This window comes from Herpailurus yagouaroundi, unplaced genomic scaffold, assembly GCF_014898765.1.
Source record: "Herpailurus yagouaroundi ecotype Mexico unplaced genomic scaffold, PumYag 197, whole genome shotgun sequence".
Classification (NCBI taxonomy): domain Eukaryota; kingdom Metazoa; phylum Chordata; class Mammalia; order Carnivora; family Felidae; genus Herpailurus; species Herpailurus yagouaroundi.
Genome location: NW_024412428.1, coordinates 10,811,468 through 10,836,147, shown reverse-complemented (window position 1 = coordinate 10,836,147; position 24,680 = coordinate 10,811,468). Strand labels below are relative to the sequence as shown.

Here is a 24,680-nt window from a genome sequence, read left to right as displayed (position 1 = left end):
GAAAGAAAGAAAGAAAGAAAGAAAGAAAGAAAGAAAGAAAGAAAGAAAGGCTTATATTAGAGATCTTTAAAGGATGAGGTCTATGATCATGAGCCACTGGGTTTGGGCGTTTAGCCTGAAGGAAAGTTCATATGGATAAGCATCTGAAGGCAGTGCAGCAACCCAGTCATGAACATACTGAGGAATCGGAGGAGGCCTGAAATGGAAATGAGCCTTCAGAACTCCAGACGCAGTCAGTCTTAGGTCATCGTCTTCCACCTGCAGCCCCTGCTGTATTCTTTTTTTAAAATTGTTTTTTAACGTTTATTTATTTTTTGAGAAACAGAGACAGGGTGCGAGCAGGGGTGGGGGGGGGGGGCAGAGGGAGACACAAATCTGAAGCAGGCTCCAGGCTCCTAGCTGTCAGCACAGAGCCCGACCCGGGGCTCGAACTCACAGACCGTGAGATCATGACCTGAGAGGAAGCCAGTTGCTCAACTGACTGAACCACCCAGGCGCCCACCCCCGCTGTATTCTTGTGCACAGGATGAAATCCTGAGGACCATCATGAAGCATCTGAAAGCATCATGGGCTAAGTGGATTATTTTCATTATCTGATCTATTAAATTATCTCCAACCTGAATTTGTGAGCCTCTCTTCCTTGTTACTAATTTCTTAAGTGAAAGGGCTCCCTGGTAGTTTTCACTAGAAAATGCCCAGGCTGAGGAGTTTTCAACACCATGAGAATCATCCTAATTTTTATTTTTCAATTCGAGTCCTTTTTATTTCTTTTTGTTTCTCTGCTCCTCACAATTAACCACAGGAAATAGTGATGCAGATTTTATGAATTTATGAGTAGCTTCTAGGCACGGTAAAGGGGCAAGAGAAATATCATTAAAGAGTTAATGTAAAGGGAATAGAGGCTTCTTCTAGCAGGAAAAGGCGCTGTTGTTGGCTAGCCAAATGGGACAATGTAAAGGTGAAATAAAAATGATGATGCTTTATAAGACTTGCCTCAAGACAACTGCTCAATCTCTAAGCAATCATTCCCCAATCAGATTTGAAAATTTCACGTGGAAATTCCCTCTAATTCCAGATGGTCTGTGCCCACTAGCCGAACAACCAGTGGTTTGCAGTAACCCCTGTGGTAAGTGGGATTCAGCCACCAGAATGACATCCCTCTTAATCTTTGTCTTCTCTGGCTTTTCTCAGGGAGAAAGCATTATCTTTAGAGATATCAGAGCAGAATTGGAGTCAGTTTGTGTTTCTAAAGGCAAAGAAGAATTTGTGTGTGTGTGATTTATGCAACACAACAAACTCTTACAGGTGCTTTTGTATAGACTGTTGCTGAAAGTTATACTACCTTAAGCCAAATTTGTGTACCAACCTCTCATCAGATTCTTTCAATATCTTGCTCTCCTCGGCATCTGGGAAACTGTCCTGGCCGGCCACCACTGTGTTGCTGCTGGAGGTGGTTCCTGCAGGAAGGATTAGAAGAAAGACACTTAGGGGAAAAGAAATGTAGGGGGGGAGGGTTGAGCCCAGGTCTCAAGTAATTACAGTGCAGGATTTCCTATAAAATCTCATGTTTGAAAGATTCCTTACATCTTCTGTACAATCTCAGACATTCTAAACAACCTTCCAAGCCCACACCACTGAAATGGGAGAATCCCAGACATCTGTTACGGTCAAACCAAATTCCTTAGCTCTCTGATAAAGTGAGGCTACAACATTCTTGAAACCCTTTCTTCCTGACCACTTAGGTAATGAGCTTATTTATAGCAGCTGGCCCTGCTGCTGGCTGCTTTCACATTTCTGGGGCCGGGAGTTATTAAACTAACGTTGGTGAAGCGAGTCCAAGTACCTAGAGTTTCTGATCCCTGGGCTACTGCTTCTCGGTGAGAACACATTCTGGCAGCAGGTGCAGGGCAAACAGAGGGCAAAAGAGACCAAGGGACTAGAGAAATTTGAAGGCAGTTATGATATTAGGAAAATCAAAGGGAAGCCGGCTTCAAGGAACTCGAGGAGGGTGTTATCTGTTTCATAAAATGAGGCTGAGAAGCCAATTTATTAGAAGTGACAATACTGCTGAGGGAGCATTTGAGCTAATCCTGGGAGGTTATTGGCCAAGAAAATTCCACGGACATAAGAAGGAAGGTCCAGAAATGAGATTCCCAAGGGACTGCTGTGCCCTGCCTGGAATCAGTCTGAAGTGCAAAGCTCTGTGGCTTACCAAGTCCCTGACTGATGGTCATCCTTACAAATGGATTTCATTAAACTCACGATGCTCTTAGGAGTCTCAGCTATTCTTTAAAAAAAAAAAAAAAAAACAACTTTTTCTTTTAACATTTATTTATTTTTGAGAGACAGAGGGAGACAGAGCATGAGAGGGCAGAGAGAGAGGGAGACCCAGAATCTGAAGCAGGCTCCAGGCTCTGAGCTGTCAGCACAGAGCCCAACGTGGGGTTTGAACTCAGGAACCACGAGATCACGATCTGAGCTGAAGTCAGATACTTAACCGACTGAGCCACCCAGGCGCCCCAGGAGTCTCAGCTCTTCTTAAGCCATCTCTTAAACGAAAGTTTAAACAGGAATAAGAAAAAGCAATACACACACACACACACACACACACACACACTCTCTCTCTCTCCTTTCCATTCAGTGTTCCGGGTAAAGGAACATCCAGGGATCCAAGACAGGATGTCCACCCAGCTGCCCTTCCCCTACCGGAGGCTGCCGCAGAGGCCTTGCTGCTGGCCGCAAAGCGGTAGAACGGCGGGTTGTCACAGTGCTGGACGATGGGATTCACGGGCTCCGTCTGTTGCAGCTCAAAGAGAAGCTCTTCCATGGTTTGAATGGTGTTGTTACGGCACAAGTATATTGCCACCTTTTTGATCTGAGAAGAAACATGGGACACGGGATGTTTTCCAGGGCTTCGCCCGCAAGAATGCTAGACTGTAAGCTGTTCCCTTCCATGAATGCATCATCCCCAGAGCTACCATGCTGAGAGCTCAACTTCATGGTCGCCCAGCATGAATCGGAGTGTCTGCATTAAAATTCGCCTCCCGGGGCACCTGGGTGGCGCAGTCGGTTAAGCGTCCGACTTCAGCCAGGTCACGATCTCGCGGTCCGTGAGTTCGAGCCCCGCGTCGGGCTCTGGGCTGATGGCTCGGAGCCTGGAGCCTGTTTCCGATTCTGTGTCTCCCTCTCTCTCTGCCCCTCCCCTGTTCATGCTCTGTCTCTCTCTGTCCCAAAAATAAATAAACGTTGAAAAAAAAAATTAAAAAAAAAAAGAAAAAAAAAAATTCGCCTCCCTTTACATGCATGTCTGACAGGAGTGCATGTCAAAGACTTTCCCTTCCCTGATGGCCGAGTTTACACAAGCTACTTTTGGGGCACATGAATTCTCCCTAAACTGAAACCTTGCATCTAAAGCCTTATCTAGAAAGCATTTTATTTATACAAACCATGGGGAAAAACGGTTAGTGATTTTTGTTTAGACAAGGAGTCCAGTCCCTTGCTATTCTCTTCTTCCCTAGAAACTAATGAGTTTTGGTTGTTGGTATGGTTTTAAATTTAAAAACTAACTCTGGATTAAAGCTCTGTCTGATTGTAGCCCTCATTGTCAAACCTGAGGCCGGATGTTGGTGTGGCTTCGAAACAACGGGCAGCCAGAAAATCTCTCAGAAAAACAACCGGCACACAAATGCCAGTTGAGTTACGGTTTTAAAAATGCTGTTGTTTTGGGGCGCCTGGGTGGCTCAGTTGGTTAAGCGTCCAACTTCGGCTCAGGTCATGATCTCACGGTTCGTAAGTTCGAGCCCCGTGTCGGGCTCTGCGCTGACAGCTCAGAGCCTGGAGCCTGCTTTGGATTCTGTCTCCCTCTCTCTCTGCCCCTCCTCTGCTTGTACTCTGTCTCTCTCAGTCTTAAAAATAAACAAAACATTAAAAAAATTTTTAAAAATGCTGTCCTTTTATTGACCATATCATCTTCAAATACAAACACTAAATATGACATATCTCCGGAAGATTTCTCTCTGCCTGTTTCTCTCCTCCCACCTACATTTGAAGAGAAACACCTGGAAACTCAAGATTTAAGAGCCTCAAGATGTACACACAAAACATCTTTATGAGTAATAACATGATGTTTTACTGAGTTTCTCTTATGTGGTGGGTCTAATTTTTATGGAAGGTAGCTTTCAGTAACTGTTAGGAAAATATCCACCGCTTAATTCATACATTTCTGCGTCCAAAGGCTTAGAAAGAGGATGACAGAGGGGTCACTGAGACACTGACTGTCGCCTGCTTCTCGGGGGACAGAAGGAAACTTTTATGTAATACCTAGATGAGCTCCTAGGAGATTAGCATGACTGACAGAAGTTGACCTTCCCATTTTACTCGGTGCAAAGAGCACAGTCCCACTGGCAGGTGCAAATACAATGGACAGGAGCAATGACTCCAAGGGTGAGGGACGCTTACGTAGGGCAAGAGAAGCGTGTCACTGCTCACGCCACACAGGCTGATCAGGAACTGCAGGGTGATCCTCAGGTTGTTGGTCCATTTCTCGTTGTTGGCTAAAGCATTCCAAGCATTTTCCATTTCTGGTCCAGGAACTTCGTCTCCATACTAGAACAAACAAGATAAAAGCCGGCCCAGGAGACATGGGGGAAAAAAAATGTCAGGAGGCAGAATGTTTGAGGAAAAGTTGTTATAAGGGTCATGGCCATCTCGAAATCCTAAGGAGGGGGAGACGTGGCCACTCCTCAGCAAGATGCCATCTTCCAGCCATTTATAATGCACATACTTGTTCTCATGATTTCTAGTATGTTAGCATTATCATTTGTATCTATATTATTACTTTTAAAAATTGTGGGAAAATGCACATAACGTACGTTTTTAAGCATACAGTCCGGTGACATGAAGCACCTTCACCCCGTCCATGCCCTATTTGTGTGACTTTTCACAGTAAGTGCCACTTGCCCCGAGTTGGGAGCACAGGGCTTGATTAACCCGCGGGTTTTCCTGGATGACAGAGCCGTGTTACTGAGGCCCGTTTCCTCTGAGTTTACCTTGGCCGTCATGTACATGAGGTTATTCAGGACCAGTGACGTAGCTTCCGGGGAGCCCCAGCCACTCCCTCTCAGCCCGTGTGAAGTGGGCACTTCTCCTTCCCGGTCCTTGACGTCATCGTCTGGGCTGCTGGGGCTTGATCCCGGGAGGAGGAGCCTGCTGTCCACCAGCTCGATGTTGTGCAGCCAAGGCAGCAGGTAGGTGAGCATGATCTGACGCCCGTTTGGGTGTGTCGTGGGAAATCGCTGGCTTACCTCTGGAGAGAGTGGCAGTGACCAAGGGCCACATGTTATCTCATCAAAATAAATATAGATCTTAACACCAACCGACAGATCGGACGGTGACTTCAGTTTACAAAGCATTTTCACGTATACAGCAGCTCCTCCAGGCCGCAAGATCTCACAACTGAGGCTCGCCCTCAAGCCTCTCGCCCCTGGTGCTCTGCGGAGGCTCGTGGGAGCGCACAGCGGGGGAAAGCTTGGGCTTGGTCAAAGCGGACTGGGGTGGAAGGCCTCATGACTTCACACCCACTGCTACGGACGACGTGTATCAGAGCGCGCAAAACAAGGGGCTCGGAATCAGAAGGACACGTGATGAGGTCCCAGCGGCTCCACATTACCAGCTGCATGAAATTCTGTGTTAGTTATTTAACCTCTCTGTTCCTCAGCTTCCTCATCTATACAATGGGACCACATAGATGGTTTGGATCCAATCCCATGGTCTTTTATATATTAAAAGATATAAGGTATAGTATATGCTCAACACAGTGCTGGTCATCTAGGAGGCTCTTAATAAACCGTGGCTACGATTCTTATAACAATTATTGTCTTTCCACTATACCAATATTTTACCAGGTGTCTTCTATGAACTCTTAGCTGTAAAAGCGAGAACGAAGCCAGTGCGTGGACTCATGTTTGTGGCATCCACTTGAAAACTGCCAACTGTGTGGAAGCTGTGTGCTCAGTGTCGCGCTTCATTTTATGAAATAAATGATTCAAAATGGTAAAATGGTGCATCCAGTCCAGTGATTTCAGCACTATTTTCTCTGAGAGCATTTTGCACTGTTTCACTGCCAGTAGCATTTAATTTTACGACCTGAATAAGCGTTCTCCGGAAATAAAAGCACAGCATTACCTATCTGCTGCAAGCTGCTTGCCATGTTTTATTTCTAACATCTAGAGAAGAAACGGTTTGATCCTAAGGGAAATTTGCGAGCATGGTCTGATGCACTTGTTATTACCCAGTGTGGCACGTAATCTCATTTGGAGAGTTTTTGGCTGCTAAACAATAGAACAACACAGATGCCAGGAATTAAACCAAGATAATCCACTAGATCCCTGAGACGGTAGCTTTAATTGATTTGGCCCTTTTTCCAAAAATTGTAATTTTTCTATTGTGAACACTACGAATATATTTAATGCTGTGCCACAATAATCAGGGTGAACAGTTATGTTTTACATTGCTTAAAATTTCAAAATTTACTTAATTTCGAAACTTTACAGATATGACAACTGATATCATGAACTTGTCTGACACATAGTCAGATCCTTAGAAAACTGGAACATTTATCTATTCAACATACTGGGCCTTTCCTAGGTCAAGCCACTGTGCTAGGCACTACGGAGCCAGCAAGGATTCAAGATTCAGTTCCTGTCCCTGAAGAGGAGGCTCTGAGACAGGTGGCTCTGGAGCAAGGTAGAAAGTGACAAATGACACAGAAAGGAACAAACAAGAGTGCTATAGGGGTTCAGCGGAGAAAAAGGACTTCTGGCTACAAAGATTCACTTGCATGGCAAAAAAACTACAGGTAAGACCTTGGATTGCGAGTAACTTGCTCTGTGAGTGTTCTGCAAGACAAGCAAACATCTCTAATAAATTTTAACTCAATAAATGAGCGACGTCTTGCAATATGAGTCGTACATGATGCCGAATGGCACATGATCACAACTGAGCCAATGGTTCTCCTAATTCGCTTTGATATACAAGTGCTTTGGATTATAAGCATGTTTCTGGAATGATTTATGCCCGCAAACCAAGGTTTTATTGTATTTTAACTTGACTAGAAAGGACTGAGACTTTGGAGAGGAATAAATCCTTCCAGTGGGAGGGACAACTGCCATTAAGAATACTTGTCGTCTTTTAACAGTGGTAAAGAAACCTATTGTCTTTTTTTGTAGGCATGATTAGCTTCTAACACATCACATCATTTGCTTATTTATGTTTATTGCATCTTGTCTGTCAGACATAAGGTCAGATGGGGGTGTGTGGGTAGGGGGGGGAAGTCTGTCTAAAGTATCCCACACACCTAGATCAGGGCCAGGATTGTAGAGATCTTTCTAAAGGGAAAAGAGGATGAAAAAATGCCACAGACATGGAAACAACTCCCATTCACCCCTCCAGAAACAAACTTAAAAAATGTGAGACGATGTTAGTGGGCTGCTATGTACATTTTCCAGCTTCTTTGGGAGGGCCCTGAGCAACTTGCCTGGCTACTTACAAGGAATTAACTCATCTGAAATTACAGGCAATAAAAATCTCACCACAGGGTTTTCAGTAGTAAAAACAGTAAAAGTGAGAGCTAGAAATCTCTGTAACCTCCTTATTTTTCCACGTTATTAAAAAAAAAAAAGCTATTCCTCATAAATCAAAATAGCCGAAAGGTTAATTCTTGAAAAGTTAGATTGAACCTGCTTGCAACTCATTGTACGAGCTTCTTTTGTTCTTAAACTTGCAGTACTATTTACTTCCTCTCCCCTGATTTGTCCACCCTGTTACCAGCTTCTTCCTCTCAGCCAATAAAGCTCCAGTCCTGCTCCCCCTCAGGCTCTGCATCTGCTCCGTCCTCTCATTCCTTCCTTCTTTCCCAGCCAAGCCACTGAGACCTGGCTTCTGCTGCTACTTCTCCATGGAAACGATTGACAGTTACCAATAATTGTGAATCGTGAACTGTGAAGTCCAGAGGGTAATGTTTAGATCTTACCTCCTGGGAGCTCCAGTCAAGGCTGTGGACTGCTCACCTCTGAAATCCGTTCTTCTCTAGGTTTCCATGAAGTTCACTTTCTAGGTGTTCTCCTTCCTCTCTGAATGGGCCCCTATCCCCGTCTGTTCCCTCACTCTTTTTGGGCCCCGACCTTAGAAGCTGGGTGTCTGGGTGCGTTCTTCCCCCTCTGTGCTCTCTCCACTCATGGTCACATCTGCTCTCTTGGGTCTACCCCTTCTATTCCTCTATGAGTCACTAGCAGCGGCCCTCCCTTCACACCAGTCTGTCTCTACACAGGAATGTCTGACAGACACCTACACTCAACATCCCCGGCTGAGCTCATGATCTCTGCCTTGCCTTACCTCTCCTTTTCCGTGGATTGGCTCTCAAGGTAGGGTCCTCACCCCCTACCTCCCAGATACCATCCCAGGGATTGCCCTCTGTCTACCCTGCCTGGTAGCTCTTGACTCTGGGCTCCCCTTTCCACTCTCACTGGACTTAGTTCAGGCCTCCGTAATTTCCTGTGTGGACCACTGTCATTTTTCCTCAGCTGATCTTCTTTCTTTAGACTGGATGTTCCTTTATCCACTCTCCACACTGCAGCTGGTCTTTCTAAAATGCATTCTGATCTTGTCCTCCTCCCTTCTTGTTTTAAGCTGATCAGCGGCTTCCAGAACCCCAGCAGCTTGCTTGGATGCCCTTCCTATTCCCAGGGCTCTGAGGGTTTCAAGGAACACCTAGAGATAAGTGGCCTACAAACTCCTTAGGGTGCAATACAAAGCCTTCCAAGATTTGACTTCTACCTCTCTGTCTGTCCATGACCATCTATAACTTCCCCTGTCCTTGACTGTTATGTTAGCCAAACCGACCAACATATAATTTCTCAAATACAGCATGTTATTTTAAACCTCCAGGTCAATGCATGTGCTATTTTCTCAGTCTGTAATACCCATCTACTTGCCAACTGTAATGTCAACTACTTGTTTGCTTTGCAAATTTCTACTCCTCTTTCCAACTGCAGCTGAGACACCAACTTCTCTGGGAAGTCTTGCCTGATACTCCTGGTCCAATAATTGATTATCCCCTTATCTTCCATCTCATACACAGAATGTGCTTTTTTTTTTTTTTTTTAATTGCGCTTGCTGCCCTGTATCCCACTAACCATATGATTACACATCTTTCTTTATTATTAGACTATGACCCATTGATGGAAGAGAGACTCTTTTATTTACATCTGTGTTCCTATGACCCAAACACAGTGTCTGGCATATAGCTAGCACTCGAATCTTGGTTGACATGAATAAAATTAAATTTTAGCTTTCCAAGAGGAGAACTAGTTCATCAAGAAGGGTTTTCTGGAGTCCCTCCAGTGTTGCAGGCACGAGGCAAGGATGTGACTAACTCTGCTGCAGATGGATGGAGAGGTTCTCACGGTAGAAGCAGATTTTCAATTAGGTCTTAAGGAAGACTGGAGTTAGGGAGAGGGAGAGAAGGGCCATTTCCAGCAAAGGGAACAGCATGCACAAAATCAAGGATTTACAAAATGGCCTGCGATGTAAAGGATCAAGTTCCTAGGATCAAGATCCTAAAGGATCAAGAAGGTTCCTGGATGAAAAGGTGGAAAGCAAGGAAGTTTGGAAGAGGAGTTTTTTTTTTTTTAATAAGTGAAGGCGTTCCTGTTATTTAACGTCTCTAAGCCTCAGCATCTCGTCTGTAAAATAAGAAGGATGATTACGGTGGTAGGGGTGGTGGTGGTAATTCCACACCAGGATGAGGCTAATTGCCTGGCTTTTATCAGCTTATTTTAATCGTTGCACCCTCTCAGGTAGTTATTACTGCAGATAAGGAAACAGAATTTAGAGGTTCTGTGACTTGCCCAAGGTCAAACAACCAGTGAATGGCAGGATCAGGGATGAACCCCGGCTGCCAAGCCCAGAGCCCCTTTCCAACCGGTACTCGTGGGGTTGTAGAAATCAAATGATAAAGGAAGTGTACATAAAGTGCTTAGTATAGAGCATGCCATATATTAACAACCCAACAGATGGAAGCTGTTATCATCAGCAGCTATTTTTAGGACAGCTAGGGAGAGACGTTTGAGTGGAGGAGTGCTAAGCATATTTGGTTTTACGTAGCAGGTGGATTGCACTGTTGACGACCTCACGCCTGCTGGGACAGGGATGGAAGATTATGGCCTTGCCCTTCCCTTTCTGCCATCTTAGAGCCCACTGGGAACAGGCCTCCTAAAATAACAAAAGTGTCTGGAAGGCGGTGGCCCAAGGCCATCTTTTCTGGTAATACTAGGGGTCGCCGGAACCAGAGGAAACACACAACTCTTCTTAAATTTAAGGTGTTTATGCTTGAGTTGTAACTGAATTCTATCTAGGCAAGAGATACTCGTATGCATACAAAGCAAGGAACAACACAGCGACTCCTAGTGGCAAACCGAACAAGCCCGGAATAATCTGGGGAAAGGTAACTCTTGCTTATGGAAAGAGCAGCGTGGTTCGTGCCAAATTCCGAAGCAGCCTTCCTGCTAAGACCACTGGACACAGAATCCATGTGATACTGTTCCCCTCAAGGATTTAAACTTATTGAAAAGTAAGTGAGCAAAAGCGTAGGTTTGTTCTCTTGTATAAAAAATAAAATAAAGGGAAGATTACTTTGTGCAGAAATGATCACACAGGTCATTGCATGGTACCTGAGAAGAGTGGGAGGGTGAGCTCGGGGTACATCCTGGCCAGTTCACATGACAAGAGGGCTAGTGACACACTGTAGAGGGGTGGCAATGGGCCGTGCGTTCCATAGAGAATACTTCCGGGTCTCTGTTCAGCGACTTTCTTTGAGTATACAAAGAGCTTTGCTTCAAGGATCTACAAAGAGGTAGGAAAGTTAGACACGGTATGAAAAAACATTGGCTGGCTGTCTCAGGAGTATTTATATTTAATCAAGTTTCATAGTAACAAAACAAATGAATGCATGTTTTAATATAGTATTAAAGGTAAAGCATCAGTTAGCTCCTGTGTTCACGGAAGATTATATAATTGTTTTCTACTTTTCATATCTGCCAGTGACATACAGGAATAAGCAGCAATCCAGTTATCAACTACCCTTTCTATTTTTGTGTGCTCAAGGATGGAAGTTTGTATGTAAGTAAGTGATACGTGCCTGCATGAGCTGCATGGAGATTTCATAAATCTCTCTGTTGGTGTCAGAGGCCTTGAATAGAACAAGGTTTAACAATGTCACTATGTCGAAGGGATAGTTCCTAAAACAAAAACCAAAAACCAATCAGCATAGTTTACACGACAGGCTGGTTAACAATCATGATAACATTGATTCATGTTAACAATCATGATAACATTGATTCACGATAACATAATCATGATTCTAGGTGACAACTGACCTCAGTCACACTTACTAATGACACTTTCATGCCCATTTGGGCATTTCCTCCGCCCCTCATTCTTTTGCTGTTTATTAGAAAAAGGGAAATAGCTCTATTTTTGTTTAAAATTCAATATTGTTGCACCCAGATAAATGAACACACAAAAATCTATCTCGCGTAAATAGATTTTAATGATAACCAAATAAGAATGGAAAGAACAGAAGATATCTCTACATTTCTCAGTATCTCACTGATTTAATATTTTCATTCAATCCATTTAAATGTAGTAAACACCCAACATATACCAGGAACAATTGCACAGTACTAGCGATACTAAGTTAGTAAGGCTGGTCTGTTCCTTTAAGGGAGACTTGGTGTTTAGTTGGGGAGATAATCTATACCATCTAGTTATGATGGGAGTAGCCACAGCATGCTAGACAATCCTGATGAGGGATATCTACACCAGACTTGGTGTTAGGGAAGGCTTTTCTAAGGAGGAAACAAGTAAACTGAGCTCTGAAGAACCAGGAGACATTAGCCAGGCTATGGAAGGGGTCATATGGGGGAGTGTTCTAGGCAGAGACCATTGCATTTTGAAAGATTACGAGAATGAAATGGGAAGATCCCTTCTGTAAAGGAAAGAATCTCTGTGTAGCAGACTGAGTGAAAGAAGATGGGACTAGGGTGGTAGGTGGGCTCAGAAGCTTATGAACTTCATCCTAAAAGTTATGGAGATCCTACAGGATGTTCAGTAGGGGAGTGAGGCAATGACACTGATTTTGAAGAACCACTCTGAGTTTTGCGTGGAGGAGGAATTTGTAGGGGGGTCGATATTGGGAGCTGTTACCATGGTCCAAAGGGGAACTGACGAAGGTTTGAACTAGGGCAGTTATGATAGAGACAGAAAGGAGGGGATAAGATCTAAAAACTACAAAGGAGATAAAATCATCAGGATTTGGCAATTGATTGTATGCACGGGATAGGAGCTGGGGGTGGAGGCAGAAACACAGGGAGTAGGTTATGTGGCAATTAGCAGTATAATCAAAGGGAAATGGGGCTGAAATTCATTTCATTTTCTTGCTATACAATACTCTTTAAAGATGACTTTTTTTTTTTTTTTGCTGTGTGTTTTTTCTTATAGTGGAAAAGAGATCATGAATAGAAAACCCTTGATAAGATAAACAATTAGGGAATAGTTCATAGCTAGTGAGTGACTGACATTTATTTTGAGGCAAACTTCAGAAAGCAGAAGATGGCTTGGGGGTGAAAAAAGGATATTTTCACTTCTTGTTTTTGATATTACTCAAGCTTAATTTTTTATCTCACTACTAACACATGAATACAACTTTCTTTAATTTAATATAATTTAATTTTAATTTTTTAAGGTTTATTTATTTTTGAGAGAGAGTGTGAACAGGAGAGGAGCAGAGAGAGAGACACAGAATCCAAGGCAGGCTCCAGACTCTGAGCCGTTAGCACAGAGCCCAAAGTGGGGATCAAACCCGCGAATCACGCGATCGTGACCTCAGCTGAAGTCAGACACCCAACCAACTGAGCCACCCAGGCATCCCAATACAACTTTCTTTTAAGATTCAAGCAACACCCAGGGCCAGAAGATCTGTTCTGAAGATGGTTCACTCATAGGGCTGGCCAGTTGGTGCTGGCTGTTGCTAAGTACATAGAATAAAATGTGGAAATGCCCATTTCCTTTCTCTCCCCCACTGTAAGAGCCACTCACCCTTTTCTAAGTGTACATATAAATATGTGCCTCTAAGCACCCCTCCCCATTACACAGGATTTTAAACATAAATGTGATTATATTACCTATGCGTATTAGTTGGAGATTAACTTTTTCAGTGAATGAGGCTTATCTCAGTCTACTTAACAGTTGCCCAGGATTCCGTAGTATGGTCATACCATCAATAACCAATCTTGCCGTGGATGCTGTGGTTTGCCACCTCGATCCCCCTTTCAGGACTGAGGCATTCAGTCTTCCAGCTAGCACTGGAGGTTGAGGTATCGGGCTGAACTGCCTTCAGCCAAAGAGGTTTGCCTAGGCCAAGTTTGGGCCAATTCCCAGCAGCAGCCCCTGTGGGACTGGCCGAGGTCTCTTTTCCTCTGCCCAGGCCTACTTCCTTCATTTCCCCATAGATGTTGATTCCAAGGGCATTCCCTAATAAGTGTCCTACACTCACAACTTCACCTCAGAGTCCGTTTCCTGAGGAATGCAACCTTCGACACGCATTAACAGACACTTCAAGGTCATTTTCATTTTTTCACTGTTACAGTGTCACAGACTCCAAATGTGCAAGTATTTCTTTAGAACAGATTTCTAGAAGAGGTAATGCAGGACCAAAGGGAACATTTAAAATGATAGCAGATATTGCCATATTGCCCTCCAAATGGCCTTACTAATTTGCACTCCAAAGTGATTACTTTTCTAGAACTTTTATTTTTATTTATTTTAAAAATCTTATTTATTTATTTACTTTTTATTTTGAGAGAGAAAGAGAGAGAGAGAGAATGAGTGTGGGAGTGACAGAGAGAGAGGGAGAGAATCCCAAGCAGGTTCCTTGCTGTCAGTGCAGAGCCCAATGTGGGGCTCGACCTCACGAACCGTGAGATCGTGACCTGAGCCGAAATGCAGAGTCAGATACTTAACTGACTGAGCCACCCAGGTGTCCCTAGAACTGTTATTTTTAAATAAACACAAAAAGCTTGAGGTTGGTTTGTCAGATGAGAAACTGGGGAAAGCCTCCCACGTGATGGTGGTGAGGACAACGAAGAACGATGAGTAACATTTATGTTATGACCTGCCTGCTCTGTGCTGGTTACTCTGCCAAGGCCTCTACCTAGATTTGCTACTTAATCTTCACAACAAGCCTGTGAGGCTTGGAGAAGTTAAGCATTTGCTCAAGTTCATGTACAAGTGGTGGGGCCCAGACTGCATCCTGGATAAGTCTGACTCCAAAGAATTAACTTATCCACAATGCTATCAGCCTCCGAGACAGCCTCCAATTGCACATTTCATTTGGAGTTCTAACAAACTACAAGATCTGGAGCCACGAAACTAGAAAGAAAGCTCTGTGAGCCCCACAGTGGCAGAGATGTCTTACCTATATTGCTGTCCCTGATACTAAGATTTAACATATATGCATCTTTATATAAAATAATACTGGATAATATTGCTGGATCATTGGGGATTTAAAGGCAGGAAAAGGGAAGGGAAAGCCTCCCTCCTACGCAGGGCTATGCACTTGACCATGTACTCAGGGCATTCAATTAACTGCTTAGGGCTGAGCTATGGAACGTATGGAAAACAACGTTGAAAGAAATAACACATATAGAAAATGAAAGAAACCTAGGGATGGAAAAAATTAGAGAGATCTCAAATGAGTGAAGGAGGACAAATAAAACATCTGTACTTAAATGTTTAAAATAGTCTTAAGGGCTATTTTGGTTAAGTGTCTGACTCTTGATCTCGGCTCAGGTTATGATGTCATGGTTCAGTAGGTTGAGCCCCATGTTGGACTCCGGGCTGACAGCGCAGAACCTGCTTGGGATTCTCACTCTCTGCCCTTCTGCTACTGACACAGGCGCGTACACACACACACACACACACACACACACACACACACTCCCTCTCTCTCAAAATAAATAAATAAACTTTAAAACAGGCTTTCACTATTAAATTATTCAACAAAGGCAGTGGAAAGGTAAAAGAAAAAGACAGCTGTGGTCATTTGGAATAAAAATCAAGTTGTAAAATAAATATGAAAGGCGGATATTGTTCAGAAAGTGAACCAAAAAATAAAACTGTCCCCCCCCCCAAGCTGGAGGAGGGGGGGGTTTGAAGAATTTGGGAACCAGCCACCAGTTCTGGCTTACATAGGACTAAATGACAAAGTTCCGGATAACTTTGAGGTATTCTGGAGAGAAACACATTTTATGAGTTAGTGGAGGGGATTATATCATAGCTTTCTGCTTCTAATAGCTATTGAATAATCAGAGTGTTAACAGAGTGCTTACTATGTGCTAGGCCATAGGTCAAGCGACTGGTTTTGAACTTCACAAACATCTCTTATGCTCAGATATACAGATCTATGTGTAAGGAGTTGATCAGATACACTGTAATTTATTTACTCATTCCCCTATTAACAGTCTTTAGGTTGTTTTTAATTGTTTTAAAATACAGCAGTAAGCACACCGCATGCATTTCTTTCATGGTCACAATTACCGAGGCTAGCATCTACCATGTTAAAAAAAAAATAAAAGATTGGTTTTATTTAATCTTTACCCCAACTGTCCTATTGTTCCCATTTTACAAATGAGTAAGCATTTGTAGTAACTTGCTCAGGAGCACACAGCTTGATTGGAGGCAGAGCTAGAATTCAAACTCAAGACAGCACATTTCCTGAGTCCAAATTCCTAAACTCTCTGTTCTCTTGAAATACTCTAGCTGCTGACACAACCAAACAAGCTTTTGCATCACCAGCCAGGGAGCGTGACTGGGATTCATGACCCATAAGCTTCCCTTGTCTTCCTTGGTAATAGATGATATTCCCTTAAGACACGTGAGACATTTACTTTTAATAATTGAAGTTCGCCAAGCCTGATTTAAATTAGGAAAGGTTGATGAAAAGTTACAGGCAAAACAGACGTACAAACAGCATTGGAAACCAAAACCACCTCCAAAAATAAACCCAACAAAATTTTTTATAAATTAAAATTTTGACCTTCTACATGATTCTAAAACACTTACTAAATATATTTTAGGAGTATGTTGGATGGTAAGAGTAAAAACAATAGAACCCTTCAATCAGTATTTAATTAAAAGTGAAGAGAATTTCATTGAGTTAAGCTAGTAACTGGAAATGACCTCCACTTTTAATCTAAAGCATACTATTTACTTTGATTTAGAATGTTAGAAAGCCATTTAATCTCGTTCTCAATTTCTTTCTCTGTTCCGTACTGATATAATTTGGAGTTGTGGGGAAATTAATAAGAACACACACAGAAGTCAAATAGTTATTTGAATTAATGCTGCCTGACAGCATTTTCTCTTTTCTTTGGTGCTAAATTATAGTACTGAGCTGCATTTAATCATTTTTAATCAAATATAAAACATATTTTATAAAAAATTCTCCAGAATTAATATTATCAGGTCTACCATCACTTTCTACTTTTATCCTCACTTCTCCTGGTCCTATTCAAGATCCATGCTGACTTCTAAATCTCTCAATATCACTAGATATATCAAAATTATAGTTACAGTTTCAGTTTTGAATAGATTCCAGCCAGTTCACAACATACGTACATGCACACACACGCGCGCGTGCACACACACACACGCACACACACACACACACCTGAGTCCTCTATAGATAGAAAAGAAATAATGTGAAGAACTATTTTTCCATTACCACAGCTGATGAATAAAGGGATCGACATAATAACTATGCAAAAATGGCTAATTCCCTCTTCTAAAACCAAAGAAAATTTTAATCAAGAGCATTTTTTAAAAATGTTCAATCTTTGAGGTTATTAGGTATTTTATAGTCAATTGTATATTGTTCCTTAGTAAATGAGTCTGCTTATAAACTGTCACATTCCTATCAAAATAAATCCAGCATATGCTCATTTCTATTTGAAAAGGAGGAGGTAATTCTTTACAAGAAAGATTCTTTGCTTTAGAATACGTCTTGTAGGAATTACTGTACAGGTAATTTGTTTGTGAAGGTTAAAATATGACCCAGTTTATATATGACTTTTCAGGAACATATTATTTCATAACATATGATATTTAGTGTTTTTAGAGGCAAACTTGCAGAAAACAAAGCAAAAGCTAAAACATTAGAATTGGTTTCAAAAAAAGTACTGAAAACCTAAGTGTTTTGGTAATATTCTATAGGAGTAAGTATTATTTCATCATGTTAACAGAGCAAAGTAAAATGATATCCAACCAGGCAGCTTAGATTCAATTCATCTGCTGTAACTTTTATAGAGATTAAAGTATATAATAAACATTCTACTACTAAGTTTATAGAAAATGAAAGCTTTAGGTGTGAAATATTATCTACTATCTTTATAAATGAAAGATAAAAATATAAAGAGACACCTCTCTCTTTAAATAGCATGTCCATTTTAAGGTTTATTGAAAGTAGATGTCTCTAATATTCTGTTCTTATTAATTTAGAACAGAATAGGTTGTACTAGGTCAGAATTTAAAACTAATTCACTTTTATTCCCTTCATCTGGTAGCTCAAGATAGCTATTTAAAATGCAACATTTAATTAAAAAGGGAAGTCGATAGTCTACACGAGTCTTTTCAAAAATAAACTTGAGCTGCCATCTCAGTTTCTAACACATAAGCTCTTCCTTGGGAATAGCTATGCACTTTGTGGTCTTCATTAACCCTTTCATCTTAGCTATGAAATCGTTTCAATGAAATAGTGAAATTATTTCACTCAGTAAATTACAGTGCTGAACAACTTCACTGAGGGACTAATTTATATAACTAAGGAGGGTGGTTTTACAAGTGTAATCTAAGGAACCCACGGTGTCACATTTTCTTTTTTCTTCCTTTCTGAAGTTCTGGCCAAGAAAGAGATAACATTTTAAGGTTGCTTCCTGGATTTAGTTTGGTCTCAGGATGGCTGAAGGGCTTATAGTTCACATCTGTCACAAACATTTCTAGAAATTCCTTTAATGTATCTTGTTTTTCATTTTCAAATTTTGTTCTCATGCTTCACTGTGAATTTCCAGGCAATTAAAAAGATGGATGCTACCACTCCAAATCACTCTTCTGGAGAATGAGAAAAGTCAATGTAGCTGCAGACTTAAAGGGAGCGGACTATCTACTGGGGAAATATTGGCCATTTTGTATTTCCTTAGAACTTACTGCTCTCACGTGTTCATCATCATGGAGAACAACCTTCATTGTACTTGCCACTGACTGTACCTTTCACTTCCAAGATCACATACATACCTGCTTCCACACACAGTTGCGATGGCTTTGAAGCAGCCGGATGCAAGCTGGTAGGAACCTGTGTAGCATCGGTCAATCGCCCAATTAAAAAGATTGATTTGGTCAGGATTAAGTTCCAATAGCAAGACGACAACTTCACAGCCAAGCTGATGAACCTGAATACATGGAGAAAAGCAATTATTCATGTCTAGTGAAAGATTATTCCAGAGAAAGAAACAAAATCATGCCTACCCAATATAAAGTGGGGAACATGAAAGTGGAGACTGTGTATTCATCTTAGTTTTCTTTTAAAGACTTTATTTTTAAGTAATCTCTACACGTGGGGCTCAAACTTACAACCCCGAGATCAAGAGTTGTGCGCTCTACAGACTGAACCAGCCAGGAGTCCCTTTATCTTAATTTTTATTCCATATATTTTACTTTAAGAGGATGCGATGTTGCAACTGAATATTGAAATGTATGTATAAACCAAATTTGACTCTGTGTAAATCCGTCAGACAGGGTCCACTCCTTCTTGATTTTTAATTCTGAAAAGATAATGAAGACTGTTGGCAATGTTTCTTCGTTGTATTTAAAATATTTTTTTTTAATTTTTTTTTCAACGTTTATTTATTTTTGGGACAGAGAGAGACAGAGCATGAATGGGGGAGGGGCAGAGAGAGAGGGAGACACAGAATCGGAAACAGGCTCCAGGCTCTGAGCCATCAGCCCAGAGCCTGACGCGGGGCTCGAACTCACAGACCGCGAGATCTTGACCTGGCTGAAGTCGGACGCTTAACCGACTGCGCCACCCAGGCGCCCCTAAAATATTTTTGAAAAGTACACGTATTTGGTTGAAAATTAAATATACAAAAGGATGGCCTTTATGCATGCAAGTCTTTTGAGGAAAAAAATCAGAATATGTTTATGGGGCTTGATTACTAAATATACCATGTAAAATTTAGCTGGCAATATTTTAAAAAGAAATGTAGTATTAATAAACTCTTCTAAATCAGAGACTTCCATATGAAACAATCATCATACTAGATAGAATTAATGAGATCCTTTATTGACGGTTCTGGAAGCTACTGTCAAATACTGGATGGTCACATCTGTCCATGAGAAGCCTAGTGCATGGAGGCCATAGTCCCCTAAGAAAGTAACATTTTCCTGTTTCCTTCTGTTTCCTTCTCTTGCCAGTTGCAACTAGGGGGATAAGAAAAGATTCTGGTGTTTTTTGTTTTTTTTTTCTAACCACAGGGTATGGGCTAAGATGGGAGTAATATTCTAGTTGGATGGTTGAACATCATCAACCTAGTTCCCCACAGGCTTAAGTAATTAGCAGCAGATAAAAGTTAATGACACTATTAAAAAGGACTTAAAAATACCATTTCATTAAAAAGTTGGTTCGACTTGAAAGAAAATCAGCAAGTTTTTAATTGAGCTTTAGAAACTTTATATTGAAGCATAAGATACATAGTATGCAATTAATTCATAAGTAAATGATGAGTTACTGTAACTGAACACGCCAAAGTGAACACAGGAAGTAGAACACCAGATTGATTTCCTGTACCACAGAAGCCTGCCTTATGCATTGTCCTAATCACTAGCCTCTCTCTTCTTTTCCAAAGTAACCACTATTCTGACTTCTACAACTGTTGGTTCGTTTGGGCTGTTTTGAACTGTATGCAAATGGAATTATATTGCCTATAATTTTGTGTGTTTTCTTGAACACAACTCATGTTTGAGAAGCATCTATATTCACTCATTTTCACTGTTACATTCTAACATATCTTTATTTCACAATGTATTCATTCTATATTGACAGACATCTGGGTTGTTTCCAGCTTTTGCCTTCATAATACTGCTTTGAACAATTTTGTACATGTCATATGTTGCACGCACTGGAAACTTATTTTATAAAATATATATTTGAGTAAAACTGCTGGGTTTTAGGGCGTACTATGTTCAACTTTAGTATATAATGACAGTCAGGTTTCCGAGGTGGTTATGTGGATTTCCACTCTCTGTAGCATTGTGTGAGAGTTCCTGTTGTTCTATTTCCCCATCAACATTGTCAGTCTTTTTAGTTTTCACCATTCTGGTGGATTTGAGGTAGCATCTCCTGTCGTTAGTTTGCATCTCTCTAATTACTAATGAGCTTGAGAAACTATTCTTATGTTTATTGGCCAAATAACCTCTTTTGTAAATTTCTTTTTTTTTTTTTTTAATTTTTCTTTTTTCAACATTTATTTATTTTTGGGACAGAGAGAGACAGAGCATGAACGGGGGAGGGGCAGAGAAAGAGGGAGACACAGAATCGGAAACAGGCTCCAAGCTCTGAGCCATCAGCCCAGAGCCTGACGCGGGGCTCAAACTCACAGACCGCGAGATCGTGACCTGGCTGAAGTCGGATGCTTAACCGACTGCGCCACCCAGGCGCCCCTGTAAATTCCTTTTTTTAAGTCACTTGCTTATTTTTCTATGAATGTCTTTATCTAATTATCTGTAGGGATCCTTAATATACTCTAGATAAGAAGTGTTGGTTTTATGGTGCAAACATCTTTCACTCTGTGGCTAGCCTGTTCACACTTAATGATGTCTTTGGTGAAGTTATTAATTGGTCTTTTGTTACAATCAGTAATTTTGGCATCCTGTGTAAGAAATCTGGCCCTGGCCCCAGGGATTAAGATATCCTCCTGTATTTTCTAGAAACGTCAGTCTTTCAGCTTTCACATTTATATCTATAATCTAATTTCTTCTTTTCATTCCTGATGTCTTATTTTTTCTTTCCCAGTGCATTGACTAGGATCTTTAGTATAATGTTGATAGAACTGGTGAAGGTGAGCATTCTAATCTCAGAGAATACTTTCAATATTCACTATACGGTATGATTTTTATTATAGGTTTTTTTTCCTCAAACACCCTTTATCAAACTAAGAATATTCTTTTTTATTCTTAATTTTGATAGGAGTTTCTCTCATAAATAAATGTAGAATTTTATTAAATGCTTTTTCTGCTTCTATTGAGATGTTTGTGTATTTCCTTCTTGAGACTCTATTAATATAATTAACATACTAAGGAGTTGACGGATATTTGAATATTGAACCAATCTTGCAGTTCTTAAAAAATGCCAATTTGATCATGATGAATCATCTTTTTATATATCACTAAATTTGATTTTCTTATATTTTGTTTACATTTTTGTATCTATACTCTTGAATAAAATTGCCTCTTAATTTTTTTTATCCTGTTAAATCCCTGGCAGGTTTTAGTATCAAGGTTATGCTGGTCTCATAAAATATTTCCTCTTGCGCTGTTTTCTAAGGATTTTGTTTATAATCAACGCAATTTGCTCCTTAAATGTTAAATTCATCAGTAAAGCTATCCAAAGTTTTCCTCGTGAGAAGACTTTGAATTACAGATAAAATTTATTTATTACCTATAAATTCTATATCATTGATTCACTGCTCTGCTTCATCCATCCTAACCATCATGGCATCCATTCGAGATTGTATGTTGGTTGTAGCATTTTTAATTTCGGCCTGATTACATTTTAATTCTTCTATCTCCGCAGAAAGGGATTCTCTGGTGTCTTCTATGCTTTTTTTCAACCCCAGCTAGTATTCTTATAATTGTGGTTTTAAATTCTAGTTCAGACATCTTAATTTTATCTGTGTTGATTAAATCCCTGGCCATCATTTCTTCATCTTTTCATTTTTGAGGAAGAAAAATAATTAATAAAATAAAATAAAAAATAAAAATAAAAATATTAAAAAGAAACCAGAACAAAATCAAAGGAAGTTAGATCTTAGGTGTGTTTCGGTCTGCTTGTTGAGAGATGCTACCAGAATTTCTTGCTCATGTTTATTACTTAAATGACTATTCAGATTTTTCTTTTCTTCTAGGGTTGTGTTTTTTTGGGAATTTCTCTATTTTATTTAAATTTTCAGGTTTATTGGCACAAAATGTTCATATATTCTCCTTTATTTTCAACATCGACCATTTGTAGGGATGTCTCCTTAATATTTCTGATGTTAGTGAGACATGTGCCTTCTCTCTTTCTTGATCAGACTTGCCAGGAATTAATTTTAGTAGTCATAATAAATTCAACTTTTGGCTTAAATTATCATTTCTATTTTTTCTCTTTCATTAATTTGTGCTTTCATCTCTATTATTCCCTTCATTGTACTTGTTTTCAGTTTAATATGCTATTCTTTTTATAACGTCTTGAGATGGATGCTTAGGTCATTGGTTATCAGCCTTTTTTTTCTTTCTCAAATATACACTTAAGGCTATACATTTCATTCTAAGCACAGCTTTATTTACAGCCCACAAGTTTAGTATATATTATTTTTGTTATTCTTCAGTTAAAGGTATTTTTTAGGTTCTATTGTAATTTGTTCTTTGACTCACTAGTTACCTGGAAGGGTGTTTTTTAATTATATTTTTATTATTGATTACTAGCTTATTATCACTGTGATTAGAGAAATAGTCTGTGTCATTTCAATCCTATGAACTTCACAGAAACTTGTTTTAGGGCCCAGTTTATAGTCAACTTTGGTGAATACTTTTTTTTTTTTTTAAATTCTGATGCATCATAGTGTAATATGAATAACACAAAAACCTATACTTCTGTGGCTGATACATGCAGAGATTGTGCTGTGAACAATGCTTCTACACTCTAGTAACCTGATCAGGTAGAACACCCAAGACATTTAAAAGCAATGTATTTTTGGCTAATACTTACTCGTAAATCTTGACAAGCCAGAATGTTGTCAAGCCACTTATATAGGTAGCCATCGGGGGAAAGGCCCACATTGTCAAACACAGGGCCACAACACAACACTGCTGACATTGCCTGATAACAAAACAACCAAATGTGTGAATGAAACTTGGAATGATCTAATAACATGCAAGCGACTTCACAAAATGTAACTACCAGATTTATAGGTGATGAGGGTCTTTTAAAGCAGTTCTTACCATAATATTTTAAAGTATTCCTTACTAGATTCAATAAGAAGGACCAGATTCCCAATTTTGGATTTTTAAATAAGAATTAAAAGCCATAAATTTAACTCCACGGACATATAATTTTATGATTAAACAAATCTTTACGACAAAAGAGTAAGATACTCAAAACAAAATGGCCATTTCACAGTATTTATACTTACCTTCCATGATTTCAAGTGAATAAATTCTGCTTGTAAGGTAAATACAGCTTTTCAAATTTTGCTTTGATGACAAATATTTAACCAATGTACTAAATTGACAAACTATGAAAAATGTGGAAATAAATAACATGATTCTTAATCAAAGGAAAAAAATTAAGAATATAAATTTAGCTACTCTGAGGAGGAGAGGAAGCAAGGGAATGTAAGAATGATTAACTTTGTAATTACCAAGTCCAAATGACTATGAGGGCCATGGTTTAAATCAGCTAGCTCCATTGAGGCAAAAGTCAACTGGTACGTCATCAAACTTCCATATATATGACAGAATTGAAACAGTTTTCTAAAGGTAATTAGGCTGCAAGGAATCATGCTTCTGAAGTTTTGGAACAGTTAGTAGTGTGGAAATTTATTTTTGGAAGTGTTTTAAAATGGAAGACTAAAAAGGGAATGTGGCTCTTGGTTGGTTCTGAACTTGAGGTAACATATATATCTTTTTTAGGTTGTATGTTAATGGACAAGGCAGCTACTAACAGGGTAAATAAGCAAATCTGTATGGTTCTCATACACTAGATAAAAGTAAGAGCTGGGACAAGTTTTGTATTTTGAAACCCAAACCACAACCCAGTTGAGAAACCAACTGGAGTATTTACATATTTATACACAGCCATCTATCTATGGGGAAAGAGACCATTGGGCCAACGTAAGTCATCCACTGAGACAAAGGTGCCCTACCTTTAATGCGCAATACTGGTATCGTGTAATTTGATGATTTCTATCACTGTAGCGGTCGAGAGGGGTGAACATAATGCTGAAGGGTCCTGCCCACTGGCTAAACAAGATGAAAAGATGATGCCTCAGGCTTTGCTGGGGGAACAGAAATCTTCGGTGGTGAACTGGAGAGAAAAACAGACTTAGGAGTTGGCTTGACTAAAAAGTATAGTGAATACACTTTATGTCACTATTATACATAATTCCTATGTTCTGAGGAAAGCAGTAATTTCATTTCCTAACTCGAGTCTTCTGTAATGAAACATGGATTTAAGAAGTCAAGCCTCATTTTCTCTCTACATGTGTGGTCTTCCTGTTCCTCACGCTGCAGTCAATGGCACCTTGTCCAGAGCGGGA

The 24,680-nt window shown here is 40.2% G+C and overlaps 1 protein-coding gene across 8 annotated transcripts in view; it reads right to left on the bottom strand.

Moving 5' to 3' along the window:
- FRY (FRY microtubule binding protein) overlaps nt 1-24,680 on the bottom strand; it is a 447,912-nt gene that overhangs the window by 81,389 nt on the left and 341,843 nt on the right. For all 8 annotated transcript variants that reach the window (XM_040448149.1, XM_040448142.1, XM_040448144.1 and 5 more), the window contains 9 exons: nt 24,288-24,448; nt 23,132-23,242; nt 18,403-18,557; nt 11,195-11,294; nt 10,728-10,899; nt 5,049-5,305; nt 4,459-4,605; nt 2,707-2,875; nt 1,367-1,457 (listed from right to left, as the gene is read on the bottom strand). In XM_040448149.1, the coding sequence (XP_040304083.1) occupies nt 1,367-1,457; nt 2,707-2,875; nt 4,459-4,605; nt 5,049-5,305; nt 10,728-10,899; nt 11,195-11,294; nt 18,403-18,557; nt 23,132-23,242; nt 24,288-24,448 (1,363 nt within the window). The remainder of the gene's footprint in view (nt 1-1,366; nt 1,458-2,706; nt 2,876-4,458; nt 4,606-5,048; nt 5,306-10,727; nt 10,900-11,194; nt 11,295-18,402; nt 18,558-23,131; nt 23,243-24,287; nt 24,449-24,680) is intronic.